Source organism: Canis lupus, chromosome 3 (assembly GCF_048164855.1).
Source record: "Canis lupus baileyi chromosome 3, mCanLup2.hap1, whole genome shotgun sequence".
NCBI classification, from domain to species: Eukaryota; Metazoa; Chordata; class Mammalia; order Carnivora; family Canidae; genus Canis; species Canis lupus.
Window position 1 is genome coordinate 19,041,676 of NC_132840.1, and position 25,924 is coordinate 19,067,599.

The 25,924-nt window shown below is 40.8% G+C and overlaps 1 protein-coding gene and 1 long non-coding RNA gene across 4 annotated transcripts in view; one reads left to right on the plus strand and one right to left on the minus strand.

The window, feature by feature from the left end:
* Positions 1-10,410, plus strand: LOC140629955 (uncharacterized). Of its 2 annotated transcripts, none has more exons than XR_012027733.1 (3): positions 1-1,743; positions 5,613-5,831; positions 6,188-10,410. It is a non-coding gene; the product is annotated as an uncharacterized lncRNA (long non-coding RNA). The 2 variants fall into 2 exon arrangements; XR_012027734.1 differs by having other exon boundaries at positions 1-1,556.
* Positions 9,979-25,924, minus strand: part of MPHOSPH6 (M-phase phosphoprotein 6) — a 22,580-nt gene continuing 6,634 nt past the window's right edge. For both annotated transcript variants that reach the window (XM_072819437.1, XM_072819438.1), the window contains exons 3-5: positions 14,126-14,216; positions 11,096-11,190; positions 9,979-10,681 (exon numbers count right to left, since the gene is read on the minus strand). In XM_072819437.1, coding sequence (XP_072675538.1) covers positions 10,546-10,681; positions 11,096-11,190; positions 14,126-14,216 — 322 coding nt within the window. In that variant the 3' untranslated portion in view covers positions 9,979-10,545. The remainder of the gene's footprint in view (positions 10,682-11,095; positions 11,191-14,125; positions 14,217-25,924) is intronic.

Sequence of the window (25,924 nt, forward strand, 5' to 3'; positions counted from 1 at the left end):
TTTTCTAGTGCCTCCATACTTTGATATGTACATGGAGAGGGTTGTTATCAATGGTACTTATCTCATAGAGTGGTTATAGTATTAAGTAATTTAATCCATATTAAGTACTTAGAATCTCCCTGGGAAAGGCACACAATAAATATTAGTTATTATTACTCCATACTGCTACCCATACTAATTATAGGGTGCTATGATAATGAAGGTGGGGAGCTAGAATATGCACATCGTGTGAAGGAATGAAAGATGATGCCGTGCAAAGCGGGCTTGGGCTTGAGGTAATATATTGCTTCCTGACATAATGTTGATGGGGTTTCACTAGGCCACTAAAATCTCTGCTGTTGAAAGGCAGTAAGATCTCTACCACTAGATAACTAGGTAGCCCGAGCAGGACACTGATAATGCATATGTTCATCTCTACCTGGAAAGTGGGCTCCTCTGCAGACAGAGAATCTAGGATGATCTGGAGAATGCAAGCCTGTATAGGTAACTTCCTCAAATCCCTCTCCTCCTCTGGACTCCAGGCCAGAAATATAGGACTCACAACTTCCATGCCACCCCTGTCCTCCTTCTACAGCAAGGAATAATTTTCAGAAGATGTTAAAAATCTCATACAAATACCCAATGAACACACATCAGAGTTTTATTTAACTCAATGAGAGGGCCAGTGGAGAACCAGAGAATCAGCAAAACCTCTGGCTTAGCCACAAAGAAAGACTTAAATAAATACCATCTCTCATTGAAGGAAGGTGAGAGGGCAAAGAAAATTTGAGGTCAACGGGAGCTAATTTTTCCCTCATCCTAGACAGATGTTCACTTGTTCTTCCTAATTTGTGATTTCATAGATAAGCTCCAAGGCTTCAGGGCTCTTTACCTCATGTTGATGGGTTGTTTTGGCTGCATTGAGGATAAAGTTGCATGCTAAATGTGTGAAGAACTTGGAAAGGGATGGGGAATTAGTTTTTAGTTATGATGGGTTCGGCTAGTGGACTTACAGAGATGTATGGTCCATCCATCTAGTAAGCGGATCTATTGTAATCAAGAGAAATGGAAAGATTAGGACCAGGAGGAGAAATAATCATTCAGTGTTACCTATGGTATGTCAAGCTTCATTGAAGCCCATTGGAAGCTGTCAGAAAGTGTCTCTCCCAGTAGGATCATGAGACCTTCTCATATTACTGTGTAATGAGTTTCCTAAGTGAGCTATAGCAGAGCCTATGTTGCTCTTCTAATAAAAACATGTCCATCTTTATTAAGAGAGAAGACTTAAGCAGTGTGTCCATGTCCTTTGTTCTTTCTTATAATTATGCAGTGTTTAAATTGTCAAAATTTCCTTCTTAAAAATTATACTTGACATAAATGCTATGCAGCATTGGGGGAAAAGATGGTTCACCCATGTTTCAAACAAGGCCAAAAGGACGCTAATTCAGTGTCGTTTTGGTATTTTATTTCTGTCCTGAGTGAAATAATAAAAGGGACAGAAGATTTTACCTCTAAAGACAGCTATGAATGGACAATTGAAGAAAAACACACGGAGGCGGAAACCAGAATCTGAGAAGGTAATACCTGGCGTCATGATTTGTATGCAGTAAAGGAAAAGGGGAAGATGCGGCTCATCTTTCTGTCTTGGTGTCCTGTGATTTCTGCATTGTTAACCAATAATGAAATTCCTGCCTTATTGAAGTATGGGAGACAACTCCACCTCTAGATTCTGAAGCAACAACACTGGGTGAACAGCTGTGGGAGGTAAGAGTGGGTCCAGAATAATGAAGACAGCCCTTGTCTTCCCAGAACTCACTGTGTGGTAGACAGTAATATATCAAGACTTTCTTTGGACTTCAGTGTCCACAAAGACACTGAAAATGAGAGAGCATTGGTATGAGAAACAACCTAAGATTGAAGGCAAGAAGATTAAAAAAAAAATCCTTAAAAAAATCCTTGCACATACTAATCAAAAGTAACTTGGTGTAGCTATACTAATATCAGACAAAGTAAGGTCTAAGGGAAGAAGCATTTCATACATTATCTATTTCACACACTCCAATTGGAGCCCAAAGATTTCTGCTCTGTGACTCCTGGCTGCTCTGCCTTCTCTGATCTGCCCAGTCGACTTTATCCACCCAACCCATACTGTTAGCAGGAGGGGGTCCTGATTCAATATCAAACCCTACCTTTTCTCTTTCATCTCTCATCCATGGCATTAGCAGTTCCTTCTCCCCACTCAAGTTTTTCCTGAGCTCCTACCTTGTGTCAGGCATGGTACTAGGCATTGGGGGACATATCAATTGGATTATCAGGGGAAACAAGTCAGATAGATTCCTGCTGTCCTGGGAAATGACAGTATGATGGGGAAGACACATATGCGGCAACTCAACAAATGGTTGTTTGATGGGAATGTGTAATCAGTACTATTAAGTGTGAGTACCTAGGGAGCTCCAAACACCAATAGCAAAAGATTCTTGATTTTAGCTGTTTGGTACCAGGGCTCCATCCACTACGCCAACCACCAGTGACTCTTCTGAAAAGAAGCCCACAAAGAATAACGCCTTGACAGGGGGCCCCAGGAAGTGTCAGAAGGTAATAGCTCTCCCCTGACATCGTAGGCTGCTAAAGTCTCTCTAACTCAGATGTCTGCTGCTCCTAGAGTCTTGAGAAGTGACAAGTCCCCATCTGGCAGCTGTTGGGGACAAATGATGCTGCCGAGCTTGATCTTAAAGTCGGCCCCAATGTTGGGGCTCAGTACCCAGGTTTACAAGCCCTGGACCACAGGGAGGAGCCTGTGTTTTGGTCTGAGGTGACAAATTACAGAATCCGTTTCATCTGGGAATTGGTTTGGAAACACCAAGACACAAACCAGTTGGCAAAGGACCAACAAGGGGTGAGTGGATGATGGAACTTGGGCACAAGAGCTGTGACTGATTTTACACTGTTGCTACAGGTGGGATAAAAGGCCTCAATGAAAACTGGCTCATGCTTTTAGGCTGCCTTCCTTCAGACCTACTCAGAGAAGCCTGTAAAACTTTGCTACTACCTTCTGGGACCTTAGGACCCTGAATTCAGCCAAAGCTAATGTCCCTTCCTGTCTTCCCCAGGCTAAGTTTGAGGATGGATACTAGCTTCTATGGGGCCTTTTACAGATTAGTAAACAATTTAACATTGTCTGCCAGATAAACACAGTCCCAAGGATTCATAGCTTGGTAAGGGGTCTGAAGGCTGATTATCACACCAGTCTTACTGCCTTAGCAAGGTATGGTGTGAAATGCACAAGCTGCATAAGCATGCATGTCAGCCTTGCCCAGCTTTATGGCCTCCAAGGATAGTTTCCATCATCCCTTCCTTGGAATGCATCTTGGAATGCCCCAGGTAGTGTCAGACTCAAGAGGATGAGCAAGTAGCATCTGGAGAAGAAAATGTAGCAATCAGCTTTGACTCTACCTCCCTGCATGGTCTTCTGCTCAGGGGGCAGCAAAAATGATTTTTGGATCCTGAGCAGCAATTTATCAGGTAAGGAATAACCACATAGACTCTGAGAAGACTACCACCAGAAGGCAGGGCAAGCAAGTCTGGGGTTCTAAAGCCCAAACTAACATCCATGAGTGGCTGCTCTTACCTCTTGCCTTGCCATCCTCAACGTCTTGCATGAGGCAGCCTAGCAGGCATTTCTAGTGAAAGAGAATGAGGTCACTGGGATTGGGTAGACAAGGAGAGAATGGGTGGAGCAAGATGCTGGAAGCATGTAGAAGGAAGGGGGCAAATGTAGAGGGGAGGGGCTCGACAAGGATAGAAGAGTCAGTATGAGAGATGGGGGAAGGTCGTAGAGCAGGGAGATGAGGAATCTTGGCTGGATAACATTTTACCTTTTCTAAGTTGTTAGTAATCAGAATGCTAAAGGTGCCAAAAGTTTAGAGTGGTTTTGGAAGACATTTGGGCTGAGAACAAACGTTGAGGAGAAATTAGATGTAATCATTTCTAACAGAGATTTTAGAAATTGAGGTTTTATGTATGATAAACACACACACACCTCAAGTATATGGTTCAATGAATTTTTTTTAAATTTTTTATTTTATTATTTTTTTAATTTTTATTTATTTATGATAGTCACAGAGAGAGAAATAGAGAGAGGCAGAGACATAGGCAGAGGGAGAAGCAGGCTCCATGCACAGGGAGCCCGATGTGGGATTCGATCCCAGGTCTCCAGGATCGCTCCCTGGGCCAAAGGCAGGCGCCAAACCGCTGCGCCACCCAGGGATCCCGGTTCAATGAATTTTGAGAAATGAATGCACCTGTTTAGCCCACACTGGTGAGAGTAAGAATCAAGCAAGATTCACTTTTGTCCCTGTCCTATACCATTTGTTGGAGACTTTACCTTTTCCACTGAATTGCTGTTATTATCTATATCAAAAAGTTACTGGCCATAATAATTGGATAATATGGATCTATTCCTGGACTCTCTTCTATTCCATTGATCTGTTTGTCTATCCTATGCAATTGCCATACAGTTTTTATTTTTCTCTTCTTTAGTCTTTTATTGGATAAATTTTTTTTGACCTCTTCTTTTATTTTTTAAAAAAGATTATTTATTCATGAGACACAGAGAGAGCGAAGCAGAGACTCAGGCAGAGGGAGAAGCAGGTTCCATGCAGGAAGCCTGACGTGGGACTCGATCCTGAGTCTCCAGGATCAGCACCTGGGGCTGAACGCGGCACTAAGGCTGCCCGATAACACTTGTTTAAATGCTGGGCTTAGAGATACGATCTTTTTTTTTTTTTTTTCCAGAGATACTATCTTAATTTGAGTTCCCTAGAAGCAGACCCTTGGATGTGGATTCAAGTGCAGGCAGTTTACTTTGGAGGTGCAGGAAACTCTTGTAAGGGAGTGATGAGAAAGGAAACAGAGGAAGGAAACAGCCAATTAGCTGATCAAACACGTCAGTGAAGGCAACTGCTGGGGAGATTCTCCAAAATGGTGTTAAACCCATACCTCCAGATGGCCCCTCCTTAGTGGTGGTGGGGTGTTTTGATACCAACTCTGATCAGGGCTGGATTGAGGCTGCTCCCAGGAGCCGCAAAATCTCTGGCACTCCCAGTGGGCTGTGCCCAGGCAGAACACGGGAGAGCATTTTCCCATAAAGTAAAGTCCCATAGAGAAGTGGATCCAGTTGGCTGGAGATGTAAAGAAAATGGGTAGGGCCGGAGTGTCTGCACCAGCACAGACACTGCTTACACCACTCATACCTGCTTGCACTCCACATTAATTCTCTCCATCCTGTCAGTGCTTCTTCAAGGTGGTGGCGAGTCACCATGTGACTGCAAAGCTTACAGTCAGAGGATGAGTGAGACAAATCACAGTTCTTGCTGCATTATTTCCCTCTTCTACCACTATTCTAGAATCCTTGGTCACTTGGCAGAGCTTCTAGAGGTCTCAGTTGCTTTTCCAGTGAGGCAACTCAGAGCTTCCTCTCTGAAAACTGCAAACCTTTGATTACCAGGCCCTTGCAAGGTAATGGTGCACACAACTCCCATTTGTTGTTTTCCCTGGACATGGGGGCACCAAGATGAGACCTGGTGAGTTCCTGAGTACCATACATCCCTTACCGTGTCCCCATTCTGCAACAGCAACCTGTGAAACAGTCCATGAAAATACTCCTGCTGATAGAGGGAGTCTTTCCTTTGCTTGCTGGCCTCCTGCTGAACTTACCCTTCTCATCGTGACATGAGCCGATGTGCCTACACGATGAAGTGAGGAGAGGCACTGGAGCATAGCACTGGGCTCCTATGGACCTTCTGACCATATGTCAAGAGGATCATCTGCTTCTGGACTGCCACTTACTACAGGTAACTGAAGTGGGGGGAGCTCCTGTACCTCTGACGAAAGAGGATTCATCTTAGTGATTGACCAGAGTGTTGAAACAAAGGAGAGCTGTACAGTCAAGAGTTGGTCCCAAACTTTTAAACTCTTCAGCTTGAAGCTAATTTCTTCCTAGGACCCTTATCGGGGAAGTTCAGTGAAGAAGGAACTTTCCATTTTTCCTCCTCCCTTCCTTTCTTAGGAAGGAGAACGTTTATTCCTTCACCAGGGAAATGAAGAGTTGAGTTTATATTAGAATTTTTATACTCAGAGTTGATTTAAAATGAATTGGGAGTTTGGGGGAATAAGATCACACTAATTCTTATTTATTTTTTATTTTTAGGTAATTGCCACAACCTTGAGATCAAGAGTTGCATTCTCCATCAGCTGAGCCAGCCAGGTGCCCCTAATTCTAACACTTTGAAGTATTAAAGCCAATAAGCTTCTGGTGTGCATAATTCATATTCATAAGTAAGCTTTTCTTAGCTTCCTAATTTTTACTTCTTCCCACCTTTGATTTTTTTTTTTCTTCCCACCTTTGAAATCATTGGTATCTACTTAGTGACCTTGTTTTTTTTTTGTGATCTCTGCATCCATGTGAAGCAAGCTCAGGAAGACTTCAGGCATTTCTTTGTTCTGCTCTTCTGCTCTCAGGTATAAAATTTGGAAATACTTAACTTCTCATTTGAAAATTAGTGTCAATTCATGAGTTTTGGAGGGTGTTTTGAAGTCCTCTGCTATTACCCAACTATCTCTGCCTCAACATGAAGATGAATGTTCCAGCCTTCCTTTTTCCATTGAGGTTTCTGATCCAGTAGGACTTGCTGGATTCCTGCTGGAGGAGTTCAGGTGCTCCTATCAGTTTTGGTAGAGACAATAGTAGCAACCTTAGAATTGCACACTTGGCCACTTGGACTGTAATTTCTAAAAATCCAGATGTCAACTTTTCAGAATCAAGGGGATCCAGACCATAATCTGTTGAGCAATTCTTCTGAAGGTGGCTACAATGTTATCACAGTCCTATGGAGGGATGGGCCAGCCAGCAACCTAACATTCTGGCATTATTTTCTTCCCTTGAAATTTCTCTTCAGCAATATCTACATTGTCATTTATCCCATTTGACGGATTTCTCTTGGCTAATTCAGAGAAACTTTTTTTCCTCCTTCCCAATCTTGCCATCCAACTTACAAGGGCAGGATGGGGGGTGGCAGAGGGAATTATAGGTATTTAAAAAAAGCTTCTCAAATGTAGTGGCAGTCAGAGAAATGCAAATAAACGCCGAGATGCCATACTTGTGCATAGAAGACTGGCAAATGTTCTAAAGTTGGTATTTCACTTCCATATTGCTACTAGACAAACTACAACCAAACTTAGTGGCAGTGCCCTTAAGATTCTGGAAATCTCTCTTTTAACAAAGTCTAAGAGACACACACTCTACTGATGTCTTCTGACATATCAAAGTCAAAAAAGAGTTTTAGAGCTGTACCCGACCTGGACAGCTTACTTCAAAATTTATCCTGAGACCGAATTTTACTGACAACACTCCACATTTGATCTCTGTAGTTCTTATTTTGACAACCTTTTGCTTGCTAGGAAAGGCCAGCCTGGCTCTCAACATCCTCCAAACTGTGCTACATAATTCAACAGTTCTGTCATTTATGTCTGTCTTGTATTTTATCAGAGGCAGCTATTTGTCCCTTTTAACGTTCTGCCTGCCAATTTCCCCAGCCAGATCTTACAGATGTGGTGGGTCCTGGAGTTCATTTCTGGGAAGAACCAGCCTCAGATGCTTTTGCATCTTCCATCTGACAGAAATGAGTAGAATTTGGTACCTGGATTAAATAAGAAGGGAGCAAGTGGTTCATCACAAACTATAGGTTTTATATTTAAGACCTCTTGGGGGAAAACAGTGTATTCTACTTTATTATTCTTGGGGCTTGAAGATTTTGAATTTGTGAATATATGCCCGCAGACAGAACGATCTTACAAAATCTCTGAGGAGTCCAATAGGTGTTACATAGATTCTCAGAGGAGTCACTAAATATGTTCATGCGAGGTTGGGTAAATAGAAAATTTTCATTCCAGTTATCTATGAAACACCTATTTTTAAATAAATCCTTACATGGGGCCGGGGGGGGGGGGGCGTGAATCCTTGGGTGGCTCAGTGGTTTAGTGCCTGCCTTCGGCCCAGGGCATGATCCTGGAGTCCCAGGATCGAGTCCCGCATTGGGCTCCCTGGATGGAGCCTGCTTCTCTCTCTGCCTGTGTCTCTGCCTCTCTCTCTCTCTCTGTGTCTCTCATGAATAAATAAATAAAAATCTTAAAAAAAAAAAAATCCTTGCATGAGGAGTGTGGGGTTAGAACCAGAGCGGGACATAGTCCCTGCTTTCAAATTGGGTAATATTTTATAGAGTGATCTCAATAAGTGATTACATAGTTATATTCCACATGAGCACTCATTAAATAATTTTTTTCTTGCTACCATAGATTCATATGTACATTCTTTCTTAATACTGGGACACTAATATTGAGAATACCCTATCTACAAAATTAATCTTTTGTGTTGAACACTGATGTGAACCTAACTTATATCATCTGTAAAAAGCAAAATTTAAAAAATGGGAATAAATTAAAATGTCATTATACAATACAGATACTATGTGTAAGTAGTACAATAGGGTTCTGAAAGATTATTTGGAAAAAAGTATGGTCTTATTTTGGAGCCAGGCTATATTTTCTGCCTGTTTCCCAATGCTATTCTTTTGCTTTCCCCTACAGGGTGACATGAGAGCAAGCATGGTCTTTGAGGTTAGTAGAGCTACATTTAAATCCTGGATCTAGTACTTAAAAGCTATGTGGCACTGAGTGAGTTACTGAATGTCTCTGTAGCTGTTTCTTCATGGGTAAAGCAGAGTTGCTACTTTATAACCCCTGCCCATAATTCAGTGGCAGTAAGAACTGGCCAAATGTAAGAACTCAGTGTTTGTTAAACAAATGAATGTCAGAACTACTGCTGGCACATGGCTGACATTTAAGGGCAGGTTCCTTCCACAGGGCTGTCACAGTGGTTATTCATTTGCAGAGTATTGCTTTATTTTCCTTCGGGCAACATTATGGTCCAACCATTGTCAGTGCCCTTCTAGATTAAGTACCTGATAGGATCTCCAGTGGTCAAGTACAGGTTTGTGCTTCCCTCCTGATGTAGTTCAGGTTTTCTGATATCACTGCATCCAGAATCTGGATACCATGGAATACAGGTCTGTGGGCTCAACTGCAGACTTGTTCCTATATTACTCTCCATTTTTGACTTGTGGTATCGCCATGAGGTTAAATGAGAATCTGAGGTAGGAGTGGAGAAGTGTCAGGTTTGAGGACAGGATCCATCTAACAGGGATGTTATATTTGAGGAGATGATCCACAATGATCAGGGCAGAGGTCAGACACAGGGATGTGGGTGTGAGAGCCTGCTGTGAGTGAGAGAGAAGTCATGTGAAATCATAGTCTGCCAATATTTGTTGGATTATCCTCTTTATTACCTGAATGGTCTTGTTTGATCCTGCTGAAATTTTGGAACAATACAAGGTCACTCCTGCTACTCATTGGCTGGCAGAGATTTCTCCCATACATACAATGCTGATGGAAGAGATATTAGCAGGAGACACCATTCAGATTAAATACATCTCAGGGAAAACAGTGCAGCTTTGTACCAGCCAATCTGGGGACTACTACTTTACAAGGAGTATCCTAAAACCCAGTGCATTTTCTTTCCTGGGGCCAGTAAAAACACAGGGACCCATGGAAAAGCAGCAAAATATGGAAAGGAAAATACAACTCTAGGTTATACAAGTGAGCTGCTAGTTTGGAAAGTGGTGACTTCTGTGTGCAAATGATTTCTTTGACCAAACAGAACAGGGCACAGTTATGAGTTAATGACTTTCATAATGATTAAAATAAGAAACTAATAATTGTTTTTAACCCATAAAAGCCAATCTCTTATGGTTCATCCTAGCACATTACCATATTCTCAATTAATGATTGGTTTCTTAAAGTTAGCATTTGGATAAAAGTTCCAATACTGAATTAGAATAAAACTATTATTTGAAAGCATAAGAGAAAAAAAGTATATGAAACTTATTTATTACAGAACAATTTTTATTAATAAAAGCTTTAAGCAAAAACTCGTAATTCCACAAACTAACAATGACTTGGTAGCATGCAAGTACTTCTGGCTAGAGAGGCATATTTATTCTTCATGAATTTACACATATAATAGGTCCTCATGACATTTGATTCCAAAATGTATGTATAAATTGGCTTGGCATGATTAATAACTTAAAGTAAAATATAAACATAAGGATAACTTAACAGTGATTTAATTTATGTGTGTCAATTCAAGGTCAGTGACTGGAAAGCCCTATTAAAAAAAAAATCTGAGGTCAAAAAAGTCTTTAGGAAGCAACCACATACCTCTGTATATTTGAAGATCGAGGGCTAAAAATCCATTCCTGATGAACACCATTAAGCAAAGGATGTATAACATCCACCACACATCTGTTTCAAAAATGGCACATTTCCAAAATTATCCATTTCTTTACAAATAAACATCATAGTATTAATAGCTACACAGAGGCCATCAGAATGAGTTCCACAATATGTTAACTCTTACGAGGCTTCCCTGAGCTCTGTCTTAAAGCATCTACTTTAATCCTGGGGCTTTAAAAACATCTTCTTTACTTTAACTGTTGGTTTTATGTGTCCATTTTCATCTTCTTCATAATTAGCACGGTCTCTCTTCTTGGCAAACTTTTTTCCAATTGTCCCCACCAAGGTCTCATATCTGTTAAGATGATATGCGGCACAAATTTAATTAAACAAACAAGTAGGAGTCAAGTCTTGTCAAGAATATTAAACCAAGTATACAACAAGAAAAATCGAAATGATTAAAAAAAGCTGTCTGATTTAAAATTTATGAACTTTTCTATGCAGAATTAAAATCTTCACTTTTGTTTTGGTACTATCCTGTATGAACTTGAGAGATATATTTTAAAATATGTCTTAGAAGCAGCACTGGACAAGAGCCCTCAACTGCTGGCCTGTGACAGGTATGAACCTGCCCCAGCCCACTTTAGAGAAAGCAGGAAGTCCTCTTCCTGCTGGGGCACCTGACAGAACAGTTGGGAAGTGGAGCACCCACGTGAGAGCCAGTGAATGCTGGGCCCAGGTTAGAACTAGGCTCTGAAGTGACTATTACCTTCTGGCCATTTCTTCATCTGACACATCAAGCTCCACTGCTTCACTTTCAACTTCTTCCACTTTGTTTTTAGCATTCATCTGAAGCATTAATTTCTGAAAAATACAGCAGTGCTTTCAGGGTTGGAACAGGCTTATTAAAGAAACTGATACCAAATGTATTTGAAGGTAGAGAAAGAAGAAGTCACAATCTATGTAAGTAGTCCAAATCTCTGAAGGGATGCTCTGTAATACTTTGCTCCACAATGTGACAACAAAAATCAGCCGTGAATGGAAAAAATGACAAAGCACCATTAGATTAGACTTCCTATTAATGAATTTAAATTGTATTTTATTTATTTTTTAAAAGATTTTATTTGAGAGAGAAAAAATGAGTGAGAGAGAGAACACAAGTGGCAGGGAGGGCCAGAGGCAGAGGGAGGAGACTCCCTGCCAAGGAGGGAGCCCAATGTGGGACTCAATCCCAGGACCCTGAGATCATGACCTGAGCCAAAGGCAGATGCCCAACTGACTGAGCCACCCAGGCACTCCTTTAAATTTTATTTTAGATTGTAAATCTTATTAGTTACTTACATCTAAAGCAGGCACACTGCTAACATACTCTAGTGAGTGGGGCAAAGAAAAAGCAAACTTTCAGACTTCCTCCAACTTCCCATCTTTGAGCTAAATGTAAGAATATTACACTCAAAAGTGATACTAAATGCAGTTTTTGGTGGTGGTGGTAAATTACTGGATGGAAGGACTGGGAGGCTGGCTCTAACATCATGGGGAGGACTGGCTTCACCCCAGAATACAAGGGTGGATAAAGCATTCTACATGATGTCCATGTGCCATATAGTCTCACCTCCATTTCTTTTTCTCACATTAACATTTCTTGATCATTACCCCGACTAAAAAATTATTTTTATTTTGGGGATGCCTAGGTGGCTCAGCAGTTGAGCATCTGCCTTCGGCTCAGGGCGTGATCCTGCAGTTCCTGGGATTGAGTCCTGCATCAGGTTCCCTGTGGGAGCCTGTTTCTCCCTCTGCCTGGTCTCCGTCTCTCTCTCTCTGTCTCTAATGAATGAATGAATGGATGAATAAATAAATAAATAAATAAATAAATAAATAAATAAATAAATAAAATCTTTCAAAAAATTTATTTTTATTGTACAATACCTTCTTTTTAGCAAAGGCAGGATGAGGAAGGGACAGCAGAAGAGAAACTAGTTTCAATTAGCTTTTCCAACATTTAAAGGACTAAAGAGAAAATTCTGGGAATATAAGCTCTGTGAGGGCACAGAATTCAGTTTCCTGTGCGTTTCCAGTGCCTCAAGAGGATCTGATGAACCTCAGGTACAGAATAAATATTTACTGACTAAATAAACTCCATAGTAGGTGTCACTAAAGAGACATACAATATTAAAAATGTGTTCTCAGGGCGCCTGGGTAGCTCAGTCAGTTAAGTATCTGACTCTTGATTTTGGCTCAGGTCATGATCTCAGGGTCATGGGATTGAGTCCTGTGTTTAGCTCCCAGCTCAGTGGGGAGCCTGCCTGAGATTCTTTCTCTCTCCCTCTGCTTCCCCGCACTCTTTCAAATAAATCTTAAAAAAAAAAAAGGCTAAAATGTGTTCAAAGTACATCCTACTTATAACGAAATAAGTGCTCTCAAGTTGGTATCTTTTCATAACTGGGTATATACACCTAATCCTTCCCACATTTCATAACAGTTCAGATCTGCAAGCCAAACAGTTCAAAACCTTTCCCCAGAGAGAATGTACTCAGTGTTACAGAGCAGCAGTCATGAAAGCCATCTTCTAATAGCCTCCCACATCAGGATCCTTCCCACTGTATAAGACATACCCTGGAGTGCTTGCTTACGCCTAGCTCTAGTCTCTGGGCATCATACACTTATTATCTTTGCTTCCCCCAGATTCCCCTTTTACCCTAATGCCTTCTTTCTTTTCCTAATCTAAAGCTTTAAGCAGGCCAAGCCAAGAAAAATATCTATTCTAAACAAACACTTTTAGTGTTGATTGTATAAATAGAACACTTAAATTACCAAACACCCTCAAAAAAGGAGGGGAGGGAGAAGAAAACCTACAATCTTTAAATAATCTCTGGTGATTAGTCTGGTTAACTATGGTTCCCTATAGACGTTCTCAGAGAAGTGGTTTTCAACCAGGGGTAGTTTTGCTCACCAAGGGACCTTTGGCAATGTCTGGATACATTTTTGGTTGTCACAACTGGTGTGTGTGTGTGTGTATGTATGCATGTGTACACTACTAGTATCTAGTGGGTAGAGGCCAGGGCACTGCTAAAGATCTTAAAATACACAGAACAGCCCCCGCCACAAAGAATTATCTGGCTCTAGATGTCAGTGGTGCCAGAGCTGAGAAACCCTGGCTTTAAGTGATAGTTACAAAACTAAAGCTTTATATCATAAACTTCCATTTCGTTGGTGGAATACCTGACAGGATGGTTTTTAGTACGTGTGCCAGAATTCTAATAAATATTTGTTAAATGAAGATCTGTGCATCTCTACAAACCTGAACCAGGAAAATTCAAATTAACAGCTATTATAAGGTAAATATTTACTTTTCAAACAAACTTTCCAAAAGGTTCATTTAGAAATCGATTTACAAGCTTGGATTAAAACCTGCCCATTAAAAAGTCAAAGTACTCAATTTTTAAGTCATAATTTTCCATTAGAAAAGATACGTTTATAGGTGCCAGAAAATAATTTTTCATAATAGCTTCATATGAACAAAATCCAGACGGTCCTGTGAAAGAGCAGAGTTAAAACTCTAACACTCGCAGGGTGCTGTCATGGAGTGTGTGCTGCTATATTAAATCATCTACTAACTCTACCATAAAACCAGGCTGCAAGGGTTGCAATTTCTTTAAATAGCTCCACTGGTATTTCAAAACTTGTTATTTTGTATATAACGAGAAGAAACGGTACCTGGTGGGAAAAAACCAAAACCCAATTATTAGCAGAAAGAATTCAATTGGAAAATTTTAAAATTTGAAGCAATTATATTTAATACCTCAACCTCAGGATTAAATCCTCTGAATGACATTCTTCCATAGAGAAGATCTTCACATAACAAGAAACTCTGCTCTTCTATTATGAAACATCTAAGTGGGAAAATAAACCTGTATTACTAGCGTGTCTACTTATAACAAAGCCGTGCAAATAAAAGTCAAGATTTCAAATGAAAAATCGATCTCACTTACGGTTCTTAGTAGAATCAAGTAAAAATAAGGTAAGACTTCTAATTCTAACATAGGGGTAGAAATAAAAACTGATTACCTTGGCCAGCAAAGGCAGTAGATGACAAGAGCTGGAGGCTGCAGCCACAGCCTTGTCTAAATTACACACTTAATTTGCATAAATGCCTACACAATGCAGAAACCTAGACTATTTATAATAAACCTAGATTTTTAAAATCTGATGTAGTTTTCTTGATGTTTACATACCCCCTCCCCCCGCAATATTGTTAAGTTCTTATTAAATACTCTGAAATTGGGAGTCCCAGGCAGGTGTAGGAGTGTATTAGCCAAAGCTCTCAGCTATAAACAACAATGACTGACTTCAGCACAGAAGGAATTTATTGAAAGGATACCAGGCATCTCACAGAATCGCTTGGAAAGCTGGATAAGCAGGAATGGAAAATAGGCAGAAATTAGGGTAGCTAGGTCATCAACCCAAAACCAAAACCATGGTAAAATCTACCCTAGTAAAAATGACGCTGCACCTGAGGCTAACCTCTGGACAGCAGAAGGTACTGGGAGGCCAGCGATGCTCTGGAAGTCTCCTCTGAGTCACCAGTTTATTACCCTAGTTCCAGGTGAGCATAGCTGACTACTGCCTGAAACCACAAAACAATCAACCATAAAGCACACTAGGAAAGTAAATACCAGGCCTTTAGGGCTTCTTTGGCAGAAAGTAGGCCCTACTTCTTGTGTCAAGATTCACTCATTCAACTCACTCAGCCAACATTTTTGCCAGGCAGTGTTCTAGAAGCTGGGGGGGGACAGCCACAAAAACGAGTTTCTACTTTCACAGAGATCACATTCTAGAGTGATGCCAAGCGATAAGTAAATGATTTATATTCCACAGTGAAAAAAAATGAAGCAGATTATTTCACTCCTGGCCATAAGAAGGCAGCTGGTATCAAGCTAGTCCTCCTACTTCAGCCAACGATAAAAGAGGACCTAGGAGGAAACAATGAACAAGTCAAAGCACAGGGCTGTGGTGCCTGAGAGGAAAAACCAAAGTAAGCTTTCTGACTGAAGGCAATGAATGCCCACTTTCTGACTGGAGGCAACTTCTAGCCTGTGGAGCCTTACCTGAGCCCAGTCTTACAAAACTGAAGAGACAGACTGAAGTTCAGGGCTATAGAGGGAGGTGAAGTATAATGGGGTCAAGCCCAGAGAAAGGAAGATACATAGAGAAATTCTGGGACCTGCATTCACGGTCTCCTTGAATGTCTGGCCAAATACCAGGCTGTCTATGTGCAAGGCAAGTCCAACAGAGTCGGGGGAAAAAATTTCCAGGAGAACAAGTTAGCTGGTGCATTAGTTTCCTAGGGCTACTGTAACAAATGACCACAAAACTGGTGGGTTAAAGCAACAGAAATATATGCTCTCAATTCTGAAGTCCGCAGTTTCACTGGACCAAAATCAAGGTGTTAACTGAGCGTGCCCCCTCCAGAGGCTGGAGGAGAGAATTCATTCCTTGCTTCTGCTGACAGCTAGAAGTCCTTGGCTTGTGATTGCACAACCCTAAACTCTGCCTCCATGGTTACATTGCCTTCTCCTCTATCTCCCTTCTATAAAGATATACATGATTGCAGTTAGGGCCCACCAGACAATCCAGAATAATCTCCCCATCTAAAGATCTTTAACATAATTATACCAGCAAAGTCAATTTTGTCATATAAATTAACATAGGTTCCAGGGACAAGGACTTGGATATTATTTGGGGGACCATTTTCCAGCATACCATACCTGAGAAAGAAAATTTACCCTAAAATTGTATGTTGGACAAGACCTTGCACAAAGGAGGGAAATGTCTGAGCTGTGTCTATCTAGAGTGGAGCAACCAAGCTGAATACTCTGTGATACTGAACAGAAACATCACGCCTCGGCAGTAGGACTCATCTTAACAATTGTCAGGGCTGTAAAACCTACTCTGACAAAAACAGGGACCAAGCTGATTGGCATGTAAATTAACCGTCTAAGGGAATATTCAATACTTTATTAAGGAAGACAACAAAATCCAGGTATTCAGCAATGTAATACATAATGTGAGACACACAATAAAAAGTTCCTAGGTATGTAAGGTAGCAGGATAATGTGACCCGAAACAGGAAAAAAAGTCAATAGAAAAAAAGATAATGGCATTAACAGAGAAGAACTTTAAGACAGTTTTTTTAAAGTTTTTTTCAGACAGGGGCAGAGGGGGTAGAAAGAGGGATCGAGGGAGAAATCTTAAGCAGGTTCCACGCCCAGCATGGGGTTCTATTTCCTAAGCCTGGAGATCATGACCTGAGTTGAAATCAAGGGTTGGACACTTAACTGACTGAGCCACCCAGGAGCCTCTAAAAACAGTTATTAGAAATATGTTCAAGGATTTATAGGAACACAGGAATGTAATGAAGACACAACTAGGGTACCTGAACGAAAATATGGAAACTATGAAAACTCACCAAATATAAATTTTAGAACAGAAAAACAGAATCTGAAGTAAAAAATAAGAATAGTCTTGTAATCTACTAAAGAAATGGAATTCATTATTAAGAATCTTTCCACAGAGAAAACTCCAGATTCAGATGGCTTCACTGGTGAATTTTATAAAAAATTTAAGGAAAAAATAATACCAAATTTACTCAAACTAAGAAATGAGGAGGGGACATTTCCTAATTCATGTTATGGCCCCATCTAAAGACATTATAAGAAACCTATGGTGTATGAATATAAATGCGAAAATCATTACTAAAATATTAGCAAATTGTAAGAACTATACACACACACACACACACACACACACACAAATCTAAAACATGAATACCAAGGGGTGATTTGTTTCAGAAATGTATGGTTGTGACATTCAAAAATCAAGATAATTCCCATGTTAACAGAGGAAAGAAGAAAAATCATATGATCATCTATCTCATTAAAAATGATTGGACACTATTCAACAACATTTATGAAAGTCTTCAGGAAACTAGGAAGAGAAAGGAAAATCTCTCATGTTGATAAAGGACATTTATGAAAACACAACAGTTAATACTTAACAGTAAAGCAGTTAATACTTTCTCCCTATGATCAAAAATAATGCAAGGATGTCTGTTTGTTTCACTGTACTAACCAATGAAATCCTAGCCAATGAAATAAAGAGATCCTAGCCAATGAAATAAAGAAAAGGAAATCCTAGCCAATGAAATAAAGAAAAGGAGATGACAAATGCATTTGTAAATAATCTTAAGAAACCCATACAAAACCACTAGAGTTGGGATGCCCAGGTGGCTCAGTGGTTGAGCATCTGCCTTCAGCTCAGGGCCTGATCCTGGAGACCAGGGATCGAGTCCCACATCGGGCTCCCTGCATGGAGCCTGCTTCTCTCCCTGCCTATCTCTCTCTCTGTCTCTCTCTCTCTCTCTGTGTCTCTCATGAACAAATAAATAAAATCTTCAAAACAAAACAAAATCAACCTAACTGATTCAGTTAATGAATCAATTTAGCACAATTACAGAATACAAAGTCTATACACAGCATTTCTACATATATTAACACAACAAACAACTCTGGGGAAAAGGCAATTTACAACAGCAATTTAAAATGTGAAATACATAGGTATATATTTACTGATATATATACACAAAACCTCTACACTCCACCCTACAAGCCATTACTGATGGGAATTAAATAGCTAAATAAATGGGCATATCATGTTTATGGACTGAAGGACAGAATTTTGTTAAGATACCAATTCTCAAGTTGAAATACAGAATCAATGCAATGCCAATCTAAGTCTTATGCGGGGGAAGGGGCTGATGGAGAGAAATAAACTGATTCTAATATTTATATGAGAATACAAAGGGTGTAGACTAGCCAAAACAATCCTGAAAAGAATAAAAGTAGAAAACTTGCACTGTTTCTAGACTTCAAGATTACAAGACTCAAGATTGAAATCCATAGCAATCAAGCTAATAGGACTGAAAAATTTATCAATGCAATAGAATTGAGTCCAGAAATAGTTCCATACTAACACAGCATATTGATTTTTGACCATAGCACTGAAACAATGCAATGAATAAGGAAAAATATTTTCAATAAATGGTACTGGGATCACAGGTTTTCTATAGGAAAAAAACAAAACAAAACACAACACTACTGTTAATCAAAGACAACATTAAGAAAATAAAAAGGCAGGCACCTGGGTGGCTCAGTCAGTTAAATGCCGGCCTTTGGCTCTGGTAGTGATCACAGAGTCCTGAGACAGGGCCCCTAGTTGGGTTACTTGCTCAGTGAAGAGTGCGTTTCCCTTTCTCCCTTTGCTCCTCTCCACCTCCACCCCCTAATAAATAAAACCTTAAAAAAAAAAAAAAAAAAGAAATAGGCAAGCCATACACTGGGAGAATATATTCACAATACATACATCTGTTAAAGGACCTGTATTCAGGGGATCCCTGGGTGGCGCAGCGGTTTAGCACCTGCCTTTGGCCCAGGGCGCGATCCTGGAGACCCGGGATCGAATCCCACGTCGGGCTCCTGGTGCATGGAGCCTGCTTCTCCCTCTGCCTATGTCTCTGCCTCTCTCTCTCTCTCTGTGTGACTCTCATAAATAAATAAAAATAAAAAAAAAAAGGATCTGTATTCAGAATATAAAGAACTCCTACCTGTATAGAAGTATGTTAAGTTTTATCTCAAGAAACAAAACCCTACACAAATATTGAATTCTAGTTAATAATATGCATGTCTGCAACTTACTCTGAAATACGCTAAAAATAAAATGGATTGACAGATGTATAGAGGGATGGATAAATATGTAAAAAAAAGCTAGAAAAAAGAACCATCTCACTTTTATTTTACTTTAAGATTTTATTTATTTATTCATGAGAGACACAGAGAGAGAGAGAGAGAGAGAGAGAGAGAGAGAGGCAGAGACACAGGCAGAGGGAGAGGCAGGCTCCATGCAGGGAGACTGACGTGGGCCCACAGGTCTCCAGGATCACACCCTGGACTGAAGGTGGCACTAAACCGCTGAGCCACCCAGGGATCCCCTCATCTCACTTTTAAAAACAGGCAAATGATTTGAATAGGCACTTCATAAAGGGAGATACGGAAATGCCAATAAGCACATAAGAGTTAATATTATTAGTCATTAGGAAAATGCAAATTAAAATCGTAAAGAAGGACACCTGGGTGGCTCAAGAGGTTGGGCATCTGCCTCTGGCCTGGGGCGTGATCCTGGAGTCCCGGGACCCAGTCCCACATCGGGCTTCCTGCATGCAGCCTGCTTCTCCCTCTGCCTGTGTCTCTGCCTCTCTCTCTGTGTCTCTCATGAATAGATAAAATCTTTAAAAATAAAATAAAATAAAATAAAAAATAAAAATCATAACAAGATACTACTACAATGACAGAATATAAAAAGAGTAACAGCAAATGTTGGAAGGATGTGGAAAAACCAGAACTCTTCTACTTCCTAGTGAAAGTATAAACAGTACAATCACTGTGCAAACTAGTCTGAAAGTTTCTCATAAAGTTAACTATATGCCAACCTTATGACCCTGCAATTCCACTTGTATGGAAGAGAAACTGTAAGCGGAAAGAGTTAGGGGTCCCTGGAAAAAGAAAGACAAGACAAAGTGCGCCACCAGAGAAGTCATTTTAGGTCCCCAGCCAGCTATTTTCTGTGATGGCAGCCTTACTTGCGCAAGCAGACTCCCAGCACAACTTCCCAGCAGGTGGCCGAATTACAAAGAAATACAAAAACTTCAGTAGTTAAACATTTTAAAAAGACAAAGAGGAAGCAAAAACTAACACTTTACCAGGCCAGGAAATAGCCTAACTAAATCAGAGACAAAAAACCACTGGTGGGGATCTCTGGGTGGCTCAGCAGTTTAGCGCCTGCCTTTGGCCGGGGGCATGATCCTGGAGTCCCAGGATGAGTCCCACATGGGCTCCCTGCGTGGAGCCTGCTTCTCCCTCTGCTTATGTCTCTGCCTCTCTCTCTCTCTCTGATGAATAAATATAAATAAAATCTTAAAAAAAAAAAAAAAACAACTGGTAAAACTCCCTCAGCTGTTTCAAAAGTAAAGCAAGCCCTGCATCAGGAGCCCAAGACCCGCCATCCAGTTATACTAGCTAGCTCTCAAGCACGCCGTTAGCCCATTCCCCTTGTTTGACAGTTACCTCTGCTTCACTGTAACATTAGTCTCCACCCTTGAGAAGCACAAGCTTCATTAACACAGGATTCACACGTAGGCCTGTGTTTTAAAGTACCCTTCCTTACATGACTTCATGTCTGCCTCCACATGTGATGACAAAGCTCCCCTTTCTGAATAATCATCCTAACCCTAAATAAAAGAAACCCACTCACCCTCACTTGGGAGAATCATAGCTTTGGAAATTATTTTCTTTACTTGATGCAAAAAGTTTCCTCTGTGCGACCGTTCCACCCAGTGGGTGTAGTCGTTATCTGTACCTCAGCAAGCAGTGAACCCACCTTAGCTCAGCAACAGAATGAAAACAGGATTCTATCCAATTCATTCAGATTCTTTTTATCTAAAGGTAATTTGTCTTTGGTTGCTTTAGAAAAGGTGGTCTGAACAGGCTTCTTGGATGGATGATGTGTGAGCCAAGTTTGGAAGGCAACGAGGAACAAAATATGATGCCTGGGGAAGAGCAGCTGTGGGACCAGTTAGGCCCAGAGAAGGGAGTGCAAGCATCCAGCCTGAGAAACAGCCAGGAGGCTTCCATGGCCAGGAAGGAATGCAGAAGGGAACACTGGTAGGAGGTCAAAAGTATTTTCACAGGGACACTAAGGTGTCGTCTTCTTCACTGTGTCAACATTTACACAGAGGGTACAAAAGCAACTTTAAGAGCTCATCTTGCCATGAAGTAAAGTAGGGACACCATACTATGCTGGTAATCACTGCATTATTCACTGCTGGCTTTCAAATAAAAAAGGGAAAGAAGCCAATACGAATGTTTTCGATGAGGCAGTAAAAAAATGTATTAATTTTCATTAATCTCGGCCCTTGATTACACTTTTCAAAAATATTCCGCATCCAAAATGTTAAGTACCTCTGCATAGTGAGGCATGAGGACTATCTGGAGGAAATGCACTTGTGTGATCGAATTCTGAGTTGAACTAGCTACTTTTTCCATAGAACACTATAACTATGGTTATTCAAACTTGGGTACTTGGCAAACATTTTTCTGAAAATGAATCAAATGAACCTGTCACTTCAAAGGAACAACCGACAATACTGTTGCCGGTTAAAAATTCAAGCTTTCGAGCAGAAATGAGAATTCTGAATAGCTTATGTATGTCATCTTGGGCTCAAGAGTTTCTCAATACTTAAAAGATTTTTCTGATGAAACCCAGGGCAATATTAATGAATATGGTTTTTGATATCATATAAGGAAATGAGTTAACATTTAGAAAATCTATACAACTCACTGAATATTTTCCAAATGAGAAATGCATGATGTTATGAAATCATGTGTGGATAAAAGATCTATTCCAAATGCAAGGTAGACTAATGATTCTGAAAAATGTACTGATGTTCTGAGATTCCATACTGCGGTTAACTTTAAAGAAACTACTAGTTACTGAGTTTTGGCATAGTGTCAAAGAATTACCTGAAAAGGCTATTCTAATACTTCTCTCTTTCAAATATATCACCTGTGTAAGGGAGGATTTTCTTTACATGCCTCAACCAAAACAACAGACCACAAAAGGCTGAGTACAGGACTTAAGAAAATTTACCCTGAGAATCAACCCATCTTCTGCTTTGCCAGACATTAAAAAATTCACAAAAGTGTAAGACAATATCATTCTTCTCAGTAACATTTTTTGGTCTTGGGAAACAGTTATTTTTCATGAAAAATGTGTTATTTATGTTAACAACAGGAGTCTGCCTTTAAAGTGAGGATTTAAAAATTTTTGTTGTGGGATCCCTGGGTGGCGCAGCGGTTTGGCGCCTGCCTTTGGCCCAGGGCGCGATCCTGGAGACCCGGGATCGAATCCCACGTCAGGCTCCCGGTGCATGGAGCCTGCTTCTCCCTCTGCCTATGTCTCTGCCTCTCTCTCTCTCTCTGTGACTATCATAAATAAATAAAAATTAAAAAAAAAAAATAAGATCTAAAAATTTTTGTTGTTATTTCTCACATAGTAAATATCGACATAAGATAAACTACACAAACAGAAGCTCTTCCAGTGGTTCTAAATAATTTTTTAAAATGTAAATGGTCCTTGAGCCCCAAACTTTGAGAATCGCTGTTCTTTGGGTTCCTCTCTCCCTGGCCCTCTAGTCCAGCCAACACTTCCTTCAGGAGCCACCCTCCCTGAGGGAGCCTAAATTCAGGCACACATTCTCCAGAGCCTTCTGTTCAGCTTTTTCCATAAATGTGGGATTCCCTGTCAATTGCCTAATCTTGGTCCTTACAGAGTGCAGCTGATAAAATCTCATCTGTCTCCCAAATGCATCACCCCCTCAGGAAAACACAATAACTATACATTTACGCACTCACTTAAGACAGAAGACAGACCAGGGGCTAGGAATGGATGTACGACAGGAACACTGCTCCTATCAAAGGGCTTTTTCAGGGGTTTCTACTAACACAAAACTTTTATATAAAAAGGAACACAGGTGTTTCATAATCTATGAGTAGTTTCAATAATTAGTAAAACTAAATAGAGTTAGCAAAAAATTAAATATTCTAAAACCTAACTAAGTATTCTGTATTTTAAAATCCTTAGTTTTGTTAGTAAGGATCCATAATTTTAGGGCCAAAACACATCAAGGATATTATTTCATCCATTTTTACAGATGAGAAACTACTGCTTAAAACATAAAACAAAACTAGACTTGCCACAAATAACAAGCATGGCAAAGCAGGGGAAAAAGTCACTACAGGGATACAATTCTCTAATGGGTCTCTCCTGTGAATAAGGCACTAACTGTCCTTTTGGTCTAGAATATCTTTTCAGGGATATATATAGTGAACGGCTTTGAAAGGCAGAGCTATCGTCTTCCTTTAGGCAAAGTGCAGACTTGCTTAATGTCCAGTGTAATAATGTCTTTCCTGGGGCTAAGGGCAAGTTGGCTTGCAGTCTAGTGTTAAAGATAATAGGTTTCCTAAGTTCAGGATTTCTCAGCTATGATGCAAAACTACTGTGAGCAACACATGCAGGGCCTTGCCACATCATCCCCCATGAGATTTGGGGGGCAAAGGGGAAATGATGCCAAAGAGGTGCTCATATTGTTTGCTGTCCTGTGAGGTAAGGAAGTCCTTGTGTCTGAAGCAAGAGTCTTGTACCTTCCACTAGCATCCATGAAACTGTGGCAAGCTAACCTGTTAATTTGCAAGTAGGGTACAATCTCAGATCTCAGAGTTGATGACATTCATTAGGATACACTATGCAAGCACAAGAAGCATGGTAGCCAAATAATACTTTTAAAGCAGCATCTTATGGCAAAAAAGCAATTATGCTGGCTGTTCTCTGTACTACTGCACATCCTCTGGAGAGAAATAGTATAGCAAAAACACAGCAGAATCTTTGATCTGATAAATTCTACTTCTAGGAACTTATTCCAAGTATCTTGTATTAGATTCCCTGGAAACAGACTCTGAGACAGAACTGTGTGCAGAAGTATCATGGGCCAGTGCTCTTTGGAAGATGCCCCTCAATGGAAATGAGGATGGCAGGGCTGGGCAGGAGCAGGTGACCTGCAATATGGCTACACTAAGGTCTCAGCCCCTATGAGGAGCTCTTGGATGGGTGTTTAGAAGGCCCCGCAGGTGTTCCCAGTTGAGTCAAGCAACCAGTCCCTCATCCCCCTCGCAGCTTAAGCACTGGCAGCGGCATCCCCTCAGGGGATGTCTGGACTGAAGAGCCCTAATCATCCTCACTGAACTGCCATGTGATATGGCTGACATCATAGACGGCAACCTCTTGACTTTCAAAGCATATACAAAGCGAAGTCTCCAATTTCAAAGAGAGCTGTAACCCTTTGGAATAATTCAGATGATACTACCGAGGAAAGACTTGCAAACACAGAAGAGCAGGAAGGAATGGATGAATTTCACAATATTCAAGGACAGGGCAATAACTGTGCCAGCAGAATCTGTCTATTACGCTTTGTGCTTGAGATGTCGCAGTGAGTGCATCACATATATTAGCTCATTTACTTCTCAAAATGCATGTGACATTATCATCATACCCAATACACAGGTGACAAAAGAGGAGCTAAGGACCTTGCCCAACGTCGCAAGTAAGCAAGTGGCAGAGCTGGGCATCAAACACAGGTCTGCCTGACTCCAGAGCCCATGTGCTTAATTAACCAATCCATTCTGCAGGCTCCCTATTTGGGATGTTAAAAAAGACAAATCCTGAGGCCATACCATCCGGTTTTTCTCTCCAGATCTACTTCTCATTATCTCCCCCACTCTGTATCCTGGGAGGCTGATTTGAATGTTATACATGGAAGGGGTCCTTCCTGTGGAGGACTCCTCAGGCTGGCTGTGCCCTCTTATGAAGGTAGAAGCTCTTGTAAGAGGTCTTCAGATTCAGTGACCACTCCCTCCCTTTGACCCTCTCCTAGCAGCTCTTGTAAGATATCTTCAGATTCAGTGACCACTTCCTCCCCTTGACCCTCTGTACCTGGAGTGGAAATTGCTCCCACCACACAAGCTGGGGTATGCACCGTCCCTGGTGGCTTCCCTGAGCCCTACTGCTATACTCTCAAGTAACCCAATTTGATAGCGTCATCTTTTCCTGCCAACAACTTAACCTAATATACATATCTACACAAATAGGCACTGAATGATGGCAGAAGTTTATTATTTACTGCTAGGGTCTAACTGCTTATATCCCTCACAAAATACGCATGTTGAAATCTTAATGCCCAGAGATGATAGTGTTAGGAGATAAGGCCTTTGGGAAGTGGCTGAAGTCACATCATGAGGATGGGGCCCTCGTGAGTGGAGTTAGCACTTTACAAAGAAGACCCCATAGAAACCCCTAGCCCTGGGGTGCCTGAGTGGCAGAGTTACTTAAGTCTCCAACTCTTGGTTTTGGTTCAGGTTGTGATCTTGGCATCAAGAGATCAAGCCCCAAGTTGGCATCATGCTTAGTGCGTAATCTGCTTGAGATGCTCTCTCCCTCTGCCCCTCCGCCCTGCTCTAAGAAAGAAAGAAAGAAAGAAAGAAAGAAAGAAAGAAAGAAAGAAAGAAAGAAAGAGCCCCTAGCCCCTTTTAACAGGTGAAGACACAGTGAGAAGGTGCTGGCTATGAACCAGGGAGAAGGCCATCACCAAAACAGGACCACAGAAGGGCCTTGATTTTGGACTTTCAGCCTCCAGAACTGTGAGAAATAAACTTCTGTTTCTTTATAAGCTACAAGTCCGTGGTATTTTGTTACGGTAGTTCAAAAGGATAGAGACATTTGCCTCCTAGAGAAGGAATCTAAAGGTCATTTTTTCTGGGAATACTATGTTATGTTGGGGGGATTAAATACTGAAAACAAGGCAGAAATCATTCTGCTCCTTAATAACAATAAGTAAAAAAATATCTGGAATACTTTGTGTAAGTTTAGTCAAGGTATA